The sequence below is a fragment of the Musca autumnalis genome, unplaced genomic scaffold, assembly GCF_047663935.1.
Source record: "Musca autumnalis isolate F117 unplaced genomic scaffold, ASM4766393v1 scaffold_1, whole genome shotgun sequence".
Classification (NCBI taxonomy): domain Eukaryota; kingdom Metazoa; phylum Arthropoda; class Insecta; order Diptera; family Muscidae; genus Musca; species Musca autumnalis.
The window spans coordinates 116,680,132-116,698,901 of record NW_027411644.1 but is presented as its reverse complement, the minus strand read 5'-3'; the positions used below and the strand labels follow the sequence as shown (position 1 = coordinate 116,698,901).

The following is an 18,770-nucleotide window of genomic DNA, read 5'->3' as shown; positions in this document are numbered from 1 at the left end:
ATTTGCTAATGTTTTTCTTCCGATTTCGTTACGAATTCGGATCGATATGTCGGAAACAACTACCTTTTGTATATATGAAACAAGTAACATTTTAGTTTGTTGTCGAAAAACAAAATGGTTGGTTATAAAATTCGCATATACATTTTTTAAATATTTTAAACTAGCTGACCCGGTCCGCGTTGCTGGCCCGTTGTTTGGGTTCTCCGTGTAAACTTTAGTTATCTATCCAGTATAGATACACCCATAATTAGGCATCCCTCTAGAAACTTCATAATATAAATCAATGTTTTGACATAAATTCCTTATAATGGTATCCCCCAAATTTAAGATATAAAATCTATTTTATTATACCCTTCACCATAAATCGACAGTTTAAAGCACTTTGTGACCCACATATAATGGTCGGTGCACGTCAATTGACATTGCTATATATTGGATTCTTGGTCTCGGTTGGGGTCGTAATTATTACTGCAAAGAATTGTTGGTATAGGTCCACGTTTTGATATAGCTCCCATAGAACGGTACCGGCTGATTTTCGCTATTTTGAGGATTTAACATCATTATCACACCGAAATGGCTGAAATCTGGTTTTAATATATTTTAAAGAGAAGAGCATGAATATTCGTATCGACCGAAAGACACGCCTTTTTATTTGCGCTCGGTATGTAACAGTAATAGGTTCACGTTTTGATATAGCTCCCATAAAACAGTACCTCCCGATTTTCGATAGTTCAGAGATATAGCCACTGTTCAGTATACGTCCTCGTTTTGATAAAGCTCCCATAGAACGGTGGCGCCTGATTTTCGCTATTTTTGGTGGATTTAACCTCATTCAGGCCGATCGAACGTGACGCTTTTTTTCTTCGCGCTCTATATGCAAAATACCCCTCAGCGAAATGTATGTTCCTTCGGGATATGTATGGCAACATTTATATAATTCATAAAAAAAAATACTTCTATAAATTGTAGTTGTTATTATCGAGATTTTACTGTATTTAAGAAATGTATCTTTACCTAGCTATTCCAAGGACTGAAATCAATGCTCATGAAGTTTCACTTCCCACATTTTGAGATTTTATCCGTAATTATAATATTTTCAAAAATCGAACACGATCGCGGTATTCTGATTCCAATGATGATATTGTATTGTATATCATTAACTTTGTCTGATTTCCAATGGATCTTTCTGGAATTTCGATCTTGTGACATCTCAAGTTATCCGGATTTTATTGTATTCCAAAATGTGGAGTTGATCGCGCTGTCCCACTTATTGTTTAGTGTTCAGCGTTTATAGCGTTTTTAGGCATGCTTACAAAATTATGTATATTATCTGAAATAATAAATGTTTGCAAATTTTGTGATGACCGCGATATTTCACTTTTCGCGATATTTCACTTCCGCGAAGACCCTTCAGGGTCAAGACAGTAATTACAGTAGTATTGCAAACAATCTGTAAACAATACGTTCAAAAATATCATGGACTTCAGATTTAAAAAAAAAAAAAAAAAATTTTGAAGGAGAACCTCCGGTCACTACACTTAGCCGTATTAAAATAGTTCACGACCGCGCTATCCCACTTGTTCAAGCTAGTGTTTATATCACATATCATTTTTGGGTCACGCTTACTAAAATTATGTATATTAATTGAAATAATACATTTTTGAAAACTTTATGATGACGGCGATCATTCAGGGAAAACAATCAAATATCAAAGATTTCAGATTTTCTTAAAAACATTGTGGGGGAGGACCATCGGTCACTATAAAAACAGCTTACGACAGTTCTAATTAATTGAAATAATACATTTTTGAAAATTTTGGGATGACCGCGATTTTCACTTCCGCGACGACCATTCAGGGTCAAGACTGTAATTACCATAGCATTGCAAACAATTTGTAAACAATATATTAAAAAGTATCTTGAATTTCGCGGTTTTCTTAAAAAAATTGTGGGGAGGACCACCGGTCACTACACTTAGCGAGATAAAAAAATAGATTACGACCTATTCTCAGACCTAAAAACTCCACATACAAAATTTCATAAGATTTCCCAATCGATTTTTCAGAATTTCTATATAGTGACATCTCAAGTCATAGGGATTTTACTGTATTCCAAAATATGGCGTTGACCGCGTTATCTCACATATTGAAGCCAGTGTTTTAGCGGTTTTGTAGTCAAGCTTACTAAAATTAGGTATATTATCTGAAATAATAGATTTTTGAATAATTTGGGATGACCGCGATATTTCACTTCCGCGACGACCATTCAAAAAAAAAAAAATATAGCCTATTTTCACCACCGGTGTTCCCAGTACATTATCTGAAATATTCAAGAAAATCTATTCAGCTGTTTTTGAGTCTATTCGGAACATACAAACAAACAAACATACTAACATACACACATTGCCTTTTATATATTAGAAGAAGATATAAATGCAACATATAATAATTCAAGCTAGTGCTGATAGATTCAACATATTCGTACACAAAGTTTACATTGTTCTACTATAACTACAAAATGATAAGAACAGTGAAAATCATTAGATATCTTTGAAATTATAATCTTACAATAAAAAAATTATCAATAAAAAAGAGGCATCAGAGAAAAATTTTTTCCTTCGATAATCATACGAAATTATTCCAAAATTGTTCAGAAACCTTTACGAAAGTTCGGAAGGTACCACAGCTTTTTAATACGACATTATTCCGAAATCGTTCAGAAATCTGTACGAAAATTCGGAGGAAGAAATTCGAAATCCGAATTTCCCAAGGATTTTCTTCCGATTTCATTGCGAATTCTGACCGAAATCGATCCGATTTCGCTCCGACATTTCGTTCCGAAATTATGTCAACCACTTCATACAACTTTCGTTAAGATATCGTTACGATTTCGGATCAGATATCGGACGTAACGTCCGAAATTTGTTCCGATTTCGTTACGATATCGGTACGAATGGTTTGCTGGGAACACAAAACTCTTAAATACGTCGGACCAACATCCTGATATCAACCCTCATAAAATTGTTGGGTCCAATTTGACAAAAAACTCCAAAAACATCCTCTAACGAAGGAACACGATTTTCCATAAATTGGGGAACCAGTATCCTTAGAGTGAAACATACCGTGCATTAATTTTTGGTTTAACTAAGCTCATTACTCGTAATGCTCCAATGAATGTCCAAAGTGGATAGACAATTAATTAAGGAACACACCTTTGGTAATTCTCGAATTGGTAATTTTTGCAATACTTTTATTGTCACCCCCAAATAGTAGTTAATTCTTATTTTTGACCGTGTTTTTATAAATCGCAAATAACCTTTGAATATTTTGATGGAACATTGTTTTATACACCAATAGCAAGAGATTTGCACAAAAAACCGTATAGTTTTTACATAATTTGTTGCCATAAACGAACAATTAATATGAAATTTTCTACAATTTTGGTTTTTGCAATACATTTGTTGCCTAACTGTATATAGTTTCGCGATACATCGAGATACCGATAGTTCTATTCCAAAAAACATATAAACCACAATAATAACTACACAAAAAAACTCATCACATGTCTACGCCAACAATTCTTTAACACATCTAATTTTTTATTTCCTAATTAAAATATTAATTTGCATACCCTTCCACGTATTTTCCATTTTAAAAAAAGTTAATTATGTTAACGGCGTATGATTGTTGAGCGAAACAATTTTGTCCTTCTTGTGATTGAATTTTATAACATTTTACAATGTAGGATGTACTGTCATTGACAGCCCGGTATGAAGCGTTGCCAGGTTGAAATGTTTTTCTTATTAAGTGGTCCAAAGCGTCAAGAATTTAATCCCGTTACTATTTTTTTCAAAAATGGACTTGAAAAATAGACTTTTTGCCTCAGAAACCTGTCATTGGACCCATATTGTGATGGAATAAATTAAAAATTTGTTTTGTTATTTTGAAATTTTTCTTCGTTATTGCAATTACCACTAATTGCTTCATATTTTCATAAAAAATGTGGAACGAATAACGAATATGAACTTTTATTTATTTTATATATATGTATTTTATTTATTTATTTATTTTCTGGTTTGTTTTTCGACGCTAAGATTCTAACTTACAACTATGTGTTCCAGTAATCCACACCTATTACGTTATAGGGAATAAAATAAGTTATTTGGCTTGGTACAATTGTTTTAATACCCCAATTTTTTCAGTTACTGCAATGCTAGCTGGATTGTATGTATTTCTGTATATGGTGTAGAATATCTTTTTAGCATAGAAATTACTTATTTTTTAATTGGATTAAAACAAACAAATATTTGTTGGAGGGAGAAAAGCATTAAGCATTTACACAATTTTTAAAAGGATAATACGTAATATATTTAATATACTTTTCAATATAACAATTTTTAAAGCATTAAAATTCACAGCAAACAAATATAGAGCAAAATAGAGATAGCATTAAAATAGATTAGAAAAAAAACACAATATTTAAATACTTTACACAGGCATTAGGCGGGATAAAAAATATTGAACTCTTGTTAAAATCATTATCATCATTAAGCAGAACAAATCTCAACATCAAAAAAAGAAAATCTAAAAGTGATAAAGAATATTTAGTAGAATGGAAGTTAAAGCGAAAGCAAACAAAAATTATTGGCATTCACATTTAATAAATAACAATGAACGATATACTAAATTACGATTACGATAACAATGAATTGGACAACATTTCTGGATTACCTTGTGGGGAACTTTGACAGCCATGTCTTGCAGCAATTGGGACGTTTAGGCGCCTGCATATGGACTTCGCATTGTCTCAACTTTTCCAGTGCCAATGGATCACCCGGATGACGTACCAAAGGTTTCTAGGTTGATTGTGAGAGTTTTGTTGTTGTGATTTAGATGAAATATTGTTACCAATCATTTTCCAATTAACAGCATGAGCGATTTTCGTTTTGTTTTATTTTACAGTGTTTTTTATTTTGAAATTTTGTTTGTTTTCCATGGTTTTTTGTCATTGTTGATTGGATGCACAATGAAAGTTTGATGGTTTGGGTATGTCATTGGAACGAGCATGTGATGATTGAGATATACACATAATAGCATGAAGATGTAGGCAAGAAAACAAGTAGGTTAAAGATACAAAGAAAAGGTGATTATGTTTTAGTAAGAAATATTTTTTTTCGCCAATATTTTTTATTTTGATTAGAAACCCAAACAAATGAGCAATGTTCATTGTTAAGAAGTATTAGATGAACATTTATGAGCGGAGGGTGAGAAATAAAAATCTATCTAAAAAACAAGCATGTTATGTTTCATCAATTTGATATTTTATGGAGTATTTGAACCTAAGGCCTATGCTGCCTTCTTATTATTATGTCAGTCTCAGAAAAATGATAACGATCGAGCGTTATCGTTGTACCGTCCAATACCAAATTACAGAAAATTCGTTCGGAAGGAACCGTTTAAGGGGATTATACCAAAATGTGGGCCTATGCATATCTACAATTTTTATGGATACATTTTTTAACCACTAGCAACCCTAAATTGCATTTTAGAGTTTGTTTTTATGGAACATATAGCTAAAGTAAAGAAGTAGGTATGTAGGAGGTATCGTGATATGGTGTTATACCAAAAGTTTTTTGACCTTTTAGAAGTGACGATATTATTCCGCGAAACAATTGCTAAAATCCCCAAAATAGCAATATGTGGGAGCCTTCAATGTGAAATTAGATCTAATTCAATTAGTAAATGTGGTTAAAATAATAAAAAAATAATTTCAATACCAAAAATGTCGTAAATGGCGCGTAACTCTTCTATGGGACTACACTACAAAGTACATTTATAACCACAATTCTTAGTAGGTATGGTTTTAACCAAATTATCCTACCGAGATGACTGAAATGTGGTATTTAGTACTCGATATGGGTATAAAATATCTAGTACTAAATACCACATTTCAGTCATCTCGGTAGGATAATTTGTTTAAAATCATCAAAATACGGACAATTGGCAGGCACGTTCTATGTGGGCTGTATAAAAAAACTGTATCTGTACCGACCATTCTAAGTGGATGCGTTTTGTACCCACAACGAAGACTAAATACCAAATTTCAGTCATTTAGGTGAGATAATGTTGGTAAAACCATGAAAATACCGAAAATTGGGAGATACCGTTCCATGGGGCTACGCCAAAACCTGGACCTATATAAACAATTTTTGGTGGAATTCTTTTTAAGTCTCTGGAAACACAAAACACAAAATTACAACCGATTCGGATGTCAAGTGGGACTAATACCTTAAAAATTCCTTAAAATGACGCGTCGCTTTCAGTCATTTCGGTTAGGTAATGCTGCTAAATCTTTGAAAATACCGAAAGTCGGAAGGTACCGTTCCATGGGGGCTATGCCAAAACGTGGACGTATATAAAAAATTGTTAGTATAACTCTTTTTAAGCTTCTGGAAATACAAAACACCAAATTACAACCGATTCGGTGGTCAAATGGGACTAATACCTTCAAAACTGCTTAAAATGTCGCGTCGCTTTATATGCGGGCTAAAACGTCGACGCATCACGCGTGACTTTGTATGGGGGCTTTTCCAAAACGTGGGCCTATATAGCCCATTTTCGATAACAAAAGTTATACGGAACTACAAATGATTTCATCAAAATTTTGTCCTCCTACTTCAATCCGTTCGTGATTTCCACAGACTGACGGACAGACAGACGGCCGGACATGGCTACATCGATGTAGAATTGCACTCTGATCAAGATATATATTCTTCTGTGGGTTATAGAATGATTATTTCGAGGAGTAAACGAACGAAATGACAAACTTAATGTACCCTCCATCGTATGGTGGGGGGTATAAAAACACCTCTAAACTTGACGACCTCCGCAGAAGTTTTTTCCAAAATTGGAAAATGAGAATATCTTTGGCCCACCGGAGGCGGATTATGACAAGCGCACCTGTCTGTCACCTGACCAAAAAACATGAAACAAAATTGATTACGTTGTGATAGATGGAAGACATTCATCGAGGGTGTTGGATGTACAATCGTTCCAAGGAGCAAACATGGACTCGGAAGGTAGGTACACGATTAAACGTATTATATAAAATACGACAAGACACAACACGGAAGTTGGACCCCGGTAAGCTGCAATCACAACAGATAGCCACAGCATATTACACACAACTAACCCAATTGCTTAATGAAAGCATTCCTAGTCGCGATAAACTTTCATAACAGTGGCAAAGTACTGTCCATTATATATAAACTGCTGCAAAATACACCAAGGAACAAATGTTATTACCAGGAGTGTTATGCTGCTACCGAAGAAAAGAATACGGCATATAGTTCTACTCAGTAAAGGAAAAGATATCGTTGCAAAAGAAGAGAAGAGGAACGCATTTTCCGTAGGAAAAAGAGAGAGAAATGGAAAAGCGGGAATGCGAAAAAAAAACAAGATATACAGGAGCCAGAATGAAATTCGAAAATTCTACCAAAGAGTGAATTATCAAACTGATGGCTTTAGTACAGACAGATCCTCCTGTAAAGACGACCAAATACGGGTAAAGATACTGTGCTCAGGATATAGAAAGAGTATTTTTTCAAACTGTTGGTATCCAATACTAGCGAATACGACGAACATACCACAGATCCATTCACAGAAGATGGTATTACATGTTTTCCGGGCAACCAGGTTGAGCTAAGGAATAATAAGGTTGCGGGACCTAAAGGTTTACCAGACGAGCTGTTTAAGACTAGAGGTGAAGGGATAAGGTATATTAGCAAGTCAGCACAATCTGGAAGGAAGAACGCGTACCCGATGAGCATCCTGTCCACAAGAAAAAAGTTAAGACTGGTTGCTCAAACTCTCTTATTGTGTGATGGGACATTCGTATTGTGTGAACGACTATGAACCAATTACATCATATCATTGCTTTATACCTAGAAAATCTTGCGGCCTGGAGAAGACCCAAGATGTGCAGAACGACTCTTCCTATCTTGACATTAAACGGCGGCAAGAACGAGATGATGGTTTCGACGCGCAATGCGTCCACAGAACTCGACCAACTGTGAAAGTTGGTACATATAATTTTAACATAGTTAAGGACTTAATCTCTCTCCGCACCGCCATAACCACAACAAACAACATCAATTGTGAAATAAGAAGAATAGTGTTTAACAACAGATGGTTATGTGGACAAAGTTGGCGACTTAAATTAAAAAAAGAACAGTTTAAAACATAGCTCCAAATACTCGAATTTCACTCTCTTGTGCACCTCTTCTCGAGCAAGTTGTGGGGACAACTTAAGTAATGTGCCCCAAACAAACACTTACCCCACCCGCAAATAATCTTGCCCCATCCCCACCAAAAAAAAGGCACGCGAGTAAATCGGAGCTCTGGTTTAAAAACATAAACTAAAATCACACTTTACAAAACGTTGACACGATCCTTGCTAATGTATGGTTCCGAAGCGCGGGTATTTGCACAAGCAAATAAGGCAGTACATGGTGCGTTCGACGGTGAATGTCGACGTCATGTGAACCACGAACTGTATCGGCTATACAACGACATCAGTATAGTTAAACGGACAGGCGTACATCGGTTGCATTGGCTAGACCAGGTATCGGCACTAACACAAACGCATTGTTTGCGGCCTCACGCATACGACTCTCTCTCCACAAACAGCGTGTGCGTTAATGCATTGCTAAAATTAAAAATCATTGAAAGAAGCGACAGCAGAACCTTTTTCATTGGCTTCTGATGTTATTCTCACGTGTGCCCCTTTTTGCCGGATGCTGGGCTAGACTATGGCGAAAAATGAGCAACGATTAACCCTTTAAAAGGGCGTTAAGTACGGTCACATGGCGGCACACGCAAACTAGAAGAGCTCATAATTCAATTTGTCTAAAACAGTGTTAATCACCACTGGGCTCGCGAGCCGTGTCTGTGTGAACACACACAATCTCAATTGTGGTGAGTTTGAACGTTACTCTCACCACCGATCATCTTCTTTGTTTTAGCAATGAATTAACGCACACGATGTTTATCTAGAGAGGGATAGATAATCTCGTGTGTGTGCCCAACACAAACGCAGCGGTTGAATTTGTTGTTGCTGGTGAACACTGGTCTAAAACACCCATATGCAAGAGAGAGACCATGGGCCCTCAGTGAACGTTTCTCTCTCCACACACACACACTTATAGCTCACACAATTATAGCTCCCTAAAGTACGCAAATGAAAATATCGGGCCTATCGCCGATCTAAAACAGATATCGGCATAATATATTTCTATTGCCTACTTTGTGGGTACAAGGTTTTTCAATGGGTTGAATTGTGTGAGTGGAGGGAGAAACTCTCTTTGATTGCTTGCGAGTAAAAGGAATGCTCTCTCTCGATTTCGCTCAGCTTGTCATAGAACAGCGATAGGCACATTACTTTTATATTGCATACTTTCGGGGGTGTCATTGTGTGAGTGCATACTTTATCAATTGGTTGACTTTTGTGTGGAGAGAGAAACGTACACTGAGAGCACGCGGGCGCTCTCTTGCCTGACGCTGTCATAGACTGATAAATGTATAGACAGAGAAATTGTAATGTGTTTGTTTTTTCTAGGTGTCGCCCTTTCGAAAAGTGCCACCGTTTTCACTCAATTGCACAATGTTTTGGGGTAAATTGAAATAATTTGTTGAATATTTTATATAAGGATGTAGATGCGGCTAAGATTCCCCAACATATTGGCTTTTACCAGAAACTATACTATTCTTTTATTTGTCTATGGTCATGTACTCACACAATTATAGCTCTTTAAAGTATGTAGAGAAAATATGGTGTCTTCTCTGGTGTGGACAGAGAAAATCTCTATTTAAGGGCAAATCTGTCCTTTTTGCCGTTCCACAGATACGTTCAAACTTTAAGGAATAATATTTAATATGTACCAATAATTTGAATATATGTATGTATAATGGAATAGCGGTAACTACCATGTGACCACGGGCGCTTGGTGAGAGTACAAACACTCGCAATTTTGTTTTGAATCTCAAAGCTGGTCTATATGTTTGTTCCCAACAATAATTCTAAAGCGAAAAAGGAAGACAGAGGAAGAGTTTGACAGCTTTTGACTAGCACCAATTTGCTTGGCAATAACTTTTTTAACACCTAAAATTATGCAATAGTTTTTGAACTCCAAAAAATATCAAATGAAACAGCATCTTATGATCAATGAATGCAATTAAAAAAAATTATAACAATTATTATAACAAACTAAACAATAAATATATGTATATTTCAAAACAAACAACAATAAAGAAGGAACTCAAATATTTATATGTACCATGGCAAATGTTGCATTGCTATCTGTATCCAATAGATCTGAAGCAGCATCTATACTCGCCTGCTCCAAATCACGACGTTTCTTTTTCATATTCTCCTTGTGCATGTCTGCGGCCCGATCCGTATATGTTGCATGGGGTGATAAGAAAATTTGCACAAGAATTTATTTGTTCGGCGACATGGTGACATGGTTTTGGCAGATTTGTTGTTGTTTGTTTTTCGAAAATTAATACAACATTGTTGCAAAACACACACACACACATATACAAGTGGTTCAAAATAATTGTGGTAGTAGTAGTAGTAGAGTAGTTGTTTGTTGAGGTTAGTAGTAACATAGTTGCAATAAATGGTAGTAGAGATATTGTTAACAGTTGTAGATGGTGGTAGTGACGACAATGGTTACGTAAATAAAAATAAACAAAACGGAAAATCAAGAAGTAAACAAACGGAAGAACAACACAACACAGTCGCAATGATCGTCGCGTTAAGTGATTGATGCGCAGCGTTACGTTACGTGTTTAATATTTACACACACACCGAGTATTACATCCACATACAATGATACACAGAGAGAAATAAATTACAATTAAAAGAAATTAAATTTGAAATTTGATTTTTCATGATTGTTGTTGTTGTTGTTGGGTTGATATGTTGGTAATTATTCAAGAGGGACCCCACATATGGGGAATGATGTACATGAAACGAAAATGAAAATAAAAGACAAATAAAGAATAAATAATTGTGCCACAACGCAAAGAATTTCAAATTAAAATAATAATAGATATACGATTTATTTTAATATAATAATTGTTTTTGTTATTAGTAGATATTTTTGATGCATTCAAAAGCATTTTATTTTCATGTTTTAAACATATGTGTTTTTTTTTTTGTTAGTTATTGAAACAAAAAACGCCAAACAAGGATTAATTCATAAATGTTTGTATGTTTGTTTATTATTTGTTTAATACATGTATAAATTTATATAAAATGCAATCCACACAGTTATTTTCATTTGCAAATAAGTCATAAATTGACACAATTAGAAGCCGAAACAAACAAAACAAAAGGTTTAAACGAAAATTCCAAAATTAAAACAAATTTGATGTGAGCAATGAGTTGTTATATGTCAGAAATTTGTGTAAAGTGTCAATCCATATAAATTTTATATATATTTTTGTATAGCAGTGGTGTGCAAAAGTGTTGTCACATTTTCATGTTTTTTTGTTTACAGCGTGATTATATATAATCAGGGTCCGAGATTGTGTGGATTGTAGTTTCATTCATTCATTCATTAAAGTCGTCATCATCGTCGTAAAGGTTTTGCAAATAATCATCGTTGAGATTCGATGGTTTGATTGTAGTTATTGTTGTTCGTTGTTGTTGTTATGTACAAAACATCGGTGTGAATGGGTAGACACACAGAACGTGGCATAATAAGAAAGGAAATAAAAGAAACTGTGTTAGTTCATAAAATATTGGAAATTTCTACAATTCTACATTCATGAAATTCAAACAAATGATGTATGAGGAAATTTTTGTTGAAAGTTTGTTGAACTGAAGTGTTTTATTTATTCGTGAGGGGAAAATCAGAGTTTGTTTTTCTATGACATAGTTAGCAAAGATTTATGGATATTCGCCGAGTGCCGTTCACCGATATACATTTGTACTAAATATTGTAGCGCTGGTTTTCAGTAAACGTACTGATGCCGGAATAGGGGCGTGTTAGGTCATGGAATGAAGTTTTGTCTTTGGTAAATCCAAAGATGTACCCCATACAGGGAGAAAGAAGTTAAAAAATCACCTGTTTCGAAAAACTTGCCAATGAAAATTGTTTAGTTTACTTAAATGTTGATGCCAAAAATACCATTTTCGATGTTTCTAAAATTGTATCCAAAATAGTTCATACAGATGAAAAATATTTCAAATAATTTATTTTTAAGAATTTATTAATTTCATTTATTTAGAAGAATATTTGGAAATTGATTATTGCAATTGCCACAGATGGTGTCATGGTATATAGTACCATTTTGGAAAGTGTGGAATAAGGAAGTCATTTTGAATATATATATATATATATATATATTTGTTTGGCGTAAAAAGGTATCGAGGACGGTATTTTGGTATCAGAAAATTGCATATGGTAGGTAGTAAAATGAGAGAGTGAAAAAATCGAGAGTGAGAAAGAAGTCAAAATTTTAGGCAAGAGTTAAAATCTGGGAACAGACAGCGGGCTTAGATAGTTGATACTGTTGGCATTCAGTAATAGAAAAGATGGCAAAGATCCAAACCTCGAGTTTGGCATTGAATATATTCTGCCTAGCCAGAAAGTAGCAGTAATCCAACAACAGTATAACAGTAGCTGCAGAAGGGTTGCAGGATGTCGTCGCTGTTTGTTACCGTCTGACAATAGTAACACATATGTAGTAGATGATTGGAACCTATGTATTCTATGGACTTAAGACATGTTTAAAATTCATAGAGGTAAATCAAGTTCCTATCAGATATGGAATTGTATCCCTTGTACTATATCGAGGACTGAAGACAATTAAATAATTTTGCCATATCATCGAAGATTTGAACCTACGCTATCGGCCAGACCTTTAACTTTGGTCGAACTCTGGAGAGATGGCCGTAGCTTTTATACCCTCAGCCTTTAGGCTGTGTACTTTGATACGACCAAAAATGTGCCTCATCGAAAGAACGGGTTTAGACCCCAAGTATGTTTGGACGAAATCTTTTTCAGACAATTTGGAGTCGATTGACCAATGTCCGTCCGTCTGTCTGGCTGGCTGGTGTGCACGATAACTCTCGAACGAAGCAGCCAAACGGGTCCAAAATTCAAAATTGTTCGCTAAAATGGTGAGCACGATAACCATCGAAGGGAATAGCCGAATTATGGACTATATCGAATATGAAGTATTTCGGTCCACTCCTTCGGGTACCTCCCATACAAAATTCAGAAAAAGTGAAGTTTAAGATATCCTCTCGGATCGTTTTGATTTTTTTTCTAAAAGTTCTTCTTTAAGGCACATTTTTCGGGGGTAAGTCCACACTTCTTGGGATAATGGCCCAAAATCTCCAAAAAAGGCTGCCGGCGCCAATTAAACTGGATAGTATGTAAGATAGCTCTCGAAGTGAGAAACCGATTTGGTTCAAACGTTCTACATCGTTTTATTCCTTACAACCTCAAATTATGTCCGAATATCGACTACATCGGACCAGTCCTTCGGGTACCTCTCACACAAAGTTTACAAAGAGTGCAGCTTAAGAACTCGTCTGGGATTGTTTTTAAATTTTTGACAACATGTTTTATATGCGGCCCTAGTTAAAACGGTACAAATTTTTTCGGGGCGAATCCGTACTTCCTGAGAAATTGGCTCAAAAACTCAAAAAACCTCAACCTCCAAATGAGAACGTTACTAAAAAGAACAATTGTTATTCAATTATGTTTACGATGTCATTGGTCAAACTCTGAGACGACTCTGAGATCAAGAGTTGAAAGGTATCTGAAAAGTGTTCCTTCTCGGATCACAGGATGATATTTATATTCTTTCAAATTTCTGTACGTGGATTCAAACAGAGTCCCTCTAGAAACCCAAGGATAATGGATTGGGGTAAATTCAGATCCTTGACCGTTTCAAAATTGTATGGAAGCAATAGTATATACACAGCGGAGGAAGTCGAGAGAGCTGCGGATGTCTTAACCAAAACTCTGCTGACTTCCTATGAGGTCTCCTGCCCGATTACCTATCCGTTGAGGATGGCTTCAAGGTTAATTTCAATAAGTACAAGACTGAAATTAAGAAAGCTAAACGGATGTTTTGGATCAGCTTTTGTGAGTATATAGAGGGTGTAAATTAAGCGGGCATACGAGTATTCCGAGGAATTCACTCCCCCAGTTGCTCGGACCTTGATTGTGCACTGTCTACCGCTAGCCATTATCAATTCCGCACTAAAGAAGGAGAACAGCTATTAGGGATAATGGATTAAGTAGTCCTCAAGTCGATAAAACTTACACGTCGACGGGACCGTATGCTATAGAACTATCTATGGATTAGAATGTAGAGGAACGCTTCTCGTTCATACTCGGTCCCCAATGCGGGAAGCAAAGTCACACACTACGTAAAGACTATTAATTGATTTATTCTCTTTCTTCCTATCTGTTAAAGAAGATAGGAAGTTTGTTGGATCTTGAACGCTTAAGTTAAGTCAATAGAAACTGCCTTTTGCCTATTTATTAAAGACGATAGGAAGGTTACTGGAGCTGGAACGCTTACATCTAGATCAAGTCAATATAAACTGCCTTACATGAGGTGGTTAGGTACGTTGAGAAGAATATGGAGAATCCATCCATAACACTCTCAGTAACACAGTTGTTTATACAATCCAGCTGGATGCTAAAAATCACCAATTCGCGCATAGGAGAGCGTTTCGTGAGGAAAACTCTTAACAGAGGTACACCGCAGGCTGTACGCTTTTAAGACTTCGTTAGACCCTATGCAAGGTGTTCTGTTACAACTTTCAACCTCGACCCATGATAACAATCTTGGAATGAACCCGGAGAAAACGTAACTGCTATTATTCACCGGGAAGCGCTACTTCCCTATTTCTGCCACCAGTTTTGGATGGATGGTTGGAAATGGAATACTGAGAAGAGAAAAAAGAAAGGTCTTATTGTATTCTACTCCTGCAAGAACTCCATTGGTAAAAGTTGGGGATTCACATCTAATGTCATACACTGTCTGTATGTAACCGTGGCTCCGCCCATCTTAACCTTCAATTAGCTGTACCAATTATGATCAGCGGAGTAATCAAAAGAACCTTTCAGGGTGCTCTAAACATGATCCTGCATCTCTAACCTCGGGATATCTTAGTCCAGTTTCCAGGAGGACGGCTTTTAGACTCCGAAATTCAGGAACGTGATGAGTTTCACAATTTGAACAGTTTGAATCCGGGCACAGGAATCGTATAAGCGATTATATGTCCATCTCTTTCAGGCTTGGCTCACATTCCGTACTTTTTTCAAGCAGAGACGTTTGGGCAGACGATATGGCAACATATACAGATGGATCCAAGATGGATAAGCCATTGGCACCGGTGTCACATAAGCTTAATTACAGATGTGTCGTTTTTCAAGCAGATATTCTTGTCGTCAGGAAAGCTGCTGATTTGTTTAAGGGACTTGAAACCAGTCTTACAGGGCCTATGGCTACATCGATAGTCAGGCGACCTTTAAGGCTCTCAAGTCATGGATGATTGGAGAAAAGCTATGTATGATGAACGATATAGCGTTGAACTTTGTTGGGTTGCAGGACAGGGTGATAAAATTGCTCGGATTGACTGTAAGGTGAACGATTTGCCAATTGATGGATCGATTAGACCACCAATGTGCGACTACATTCGCAATTTTCGTGAGATCTGGAACCTGCATACAGAACATCCAGTCGATTAGTTGGATGAGGATCACTGTTGGACTTATTACGTAAAGACATATAGTCGGTGGATCATCTACTTTGCAGGTGTCCTTTGTGGGACACAAGAACACACCGGCTACTGGGTAGTTACGATATATGTAGATACGCTCACCTTTCTATCACACATAGATCCCAGTATCCTTTCAAATTTGCCGAGAACCCAAAATACTAAAATAATCAAATTTGTTGTCTCTATCTATACCAACCTTAAAAGCCTCGGTATGAAAAATCGGACAACGTGGAACCCTTTACGGGCCTAAACTTAACAGGAACTTTAACACTTTGGAGACCAAAACTGAAAAGTCTGTTGTTTGTCTACAGAATCGATATCGACGTCCGATATTCATAGAATTTCATGTTTAAACCGGACATTTTGGTTAATGTGGTTATCAGAAAAAGTTAGACAATTCAAATCCATCTAATACACATTAAATTTTCTGAATTCGGCTTAAATCAAGGGAAATTTCAGTTTTCACTTACATTGCCAGAAGTTTCCAAGACTTTAAAACATCAAAATTGTTAGCTTTCTGAGACAACTCAAAGTTAACAACCATTAGACTAGTCGATTGTAGGTTCTACTTTTAATGATGATTTATATTATCCAGATTCGATTCGCAGTATCCAATACCAACTTTTCAGGCATGCAATTTTTGGACACACAATAACAATAAATTACCGATAATATTTTGTTCACAAATTCCGGTTAATTCAACACCCTAGTTCCTGATCATATAACCGACATTTGTGCGAATTACTTTCAATATATATTACATTTTGTTATACTACTATTACTATTCCTTTTTCAGGTTTGAATAATATCACAAACTCTGATGGTGAATAAACTCTGATTTTCCTCTAAAGAGAACAAGAAACTATAATTTCTCTTTCCTCTTCTTTTTGGACATTTCATTTGCTCTGATTACATTGATGGTGCTTGGGGTTGATGTTAGTTGGTTGATTGGTTGGTTCGAATGATATTTGAATGAATTTGAAACGACATGTGTCTGTGTCGATTGAATCCGATTTCGGGTTATCTCATCATGGAATTTGGACGAAAAACAATGTCAACTCTCGTCGAATGACATGGATTTTCATATTAATCGAATTTCATGTAATTTGTCATCATCTGTCATTTTTGCCGATTTTCCCAGGGTATTGCCAAAATAAATAAATCACCCTACCCCAGGCAGAGTTAAGCTCCATGATTTGGTTACAAGTTGAGATTAGTCGGTCGGTCATGGGTTGTGTGCGAATAATGATGTACATAAGTATGTGTGTATGTATATTTGAATGTTTGTGGCAGTGATGGCAAATGTGAAATCATGAAAATAATGATGGTGGGTGGGTGGTTAGTGGTTTGTGTTAGATTGAATTACAAAAAAAAACTTGTTAAAACATATTTATATTGTATGTATAATATATACACATGTATGTATGTATAGAACAAATATTATTATTTTTTAATGTGTTTGTGGTGGTAAGTAGTTGTACGTACATAAGAAAAAAATAATAATAGAAAACACCATTAATTAATTAAATACAGTTAATAAGAAGCATATAAAATCTCAATTACTAGCTTTATTCGAACCTGAGCGGGACGCATAGTTCACCAGGGCAAACTCGAGCAGGGCGCCGAATACAAACGTTAGACACACACCAGTCCAGACGTCAATGGCTTTGGTGTAGGAGACCGGTGGCAGTGATGCATTGATACCGGATGTCTGCGTTGCCATGGTGAGCAGTGTGGTGACACCTAGAAAATGACAGTGGAACAATGTGAGAACCAACGGTTTTTCTTGTTGATGGATGGTAAAATGGTTTTTGTGAAGTTCAAGTGTACAATTCCTAGAAGATCAAAAGTGGCTACATGTTTGCGTGTGTAGGTTTTGTGAAACAGATGTCATCACATTGGAACAATTTAATGAATAATTCCAAAATCGACTACAATTTTTTTATACATATGTACATATATCTATGTTTTTTGTTTTTTCATTCTAATTGGGAATGAGATCTAAAAAAAGGGACATCTACATCCTCCGTTCTCCGTCATATAACTTACCTTTGTTTCGTTGCCTAATGTGGTGAATATTCTAATTGAAGCAAACTCAAACGAGAATACAATTCTTTACTCCAAATCCTCCTCTTCAAGAAAATCAAAAGAAACGAAAAACTAACTTTTGTGAGATGTCAAACATCTCCACTGAAGACGAGCTTCATGCCTCAAACTTTGAGACAGAAGCCAACATCGTTTGGTCTCCGCCATAGCTACACCATGCCTCTGCAGATAGCAACCAACACAAGAATTGCCCATCTCGCCGGGTGAACAGAAATTGAGACAAAAAATAAAATCAATCAACCAAACAGAAAATGGATAAATTGAAGGAAAAAAATCTCCTGTGCACAATACAAATACTGATGTTATGGGTGTGTAATACCCATATTGTAAGCGGGATTATTTTTGAGGGGGAAAACAAAAGTTAAGAAAATCACCACAATGCAATGAACCTCTTTTCTTTTTGCAATAAAAAACAAAAGTCCTTTCAATGGGTGGTAACTTACCTTGGACATTGGTCAGGATAGGTTGCTATGGCTGGGTGGTACCGTTCTGGTTTTATTAAGAGTGGAGACAATTCTCCAATAAGGAGAAATCCAATGCAGGCAATGGAACTATGTCTCGAAATGGGACCATTTAAAGTACCAACTCTTAGGATGTGGGTAAAATATTACAAGTTATGACTTTGGCACCTGCAAAGAATGAAATTACAAACAATGGACAAAGATGGCAACTAGTTCTAAGAAGCCAGAGGTTCATATAACGATTTGACTTATTATGTTTTTTGTTTTGGTATTTCAGAAGTAGGTGTAGCTATGCTAAGATTTTCTTTAATGTGTCAAGTTTAAACAATTCAATTTCACTTGTTATGATAAGATTACTTACAGATCTAAAACCTTAAAGCACTTAGC

General features: G+C 35.8%; 1 protein-coding gene across 50 annotated transcripts in view; it reads right to left on the bottom strand.

Moving 5' to 3' along the window:
* The window catches only part of GluClalpha (glycine receptor alpha 1), a 230,140-nt gene that overhangs the window by 8,504 nt on the left and 202,866 nt on the right, over positions 1-18,770 (bottom strand). For 19 of the 50 annotated variants that reach the window (XM_073989333.1, XM_073989397.1, XM_073989266.1 and 16 more), the window contains 3 exons: positions 17,395-17,559; positions 10,334-10,440; positions 4,731-4,855 (listed from right to left, as the gene is read on the bottom strand). In XM_073989333.1, coding sequence (XP_073845434.1) covers positions 4,731-4,855; positions 10,334-10,440; positions 17,395-17,559 — 397 coding nt within the window. Of the gene's footprint in view, positions 1-4,730; positions 4,856-10,333; positions 10,441-17,371; positions 17,560-18,770 lie in introns of those variants that run through there. The other 31 variants (XM_073989229.1, XM_073989304.1, XM_073989187.1 and 28 more) reach the window with 4 other exon arrangements.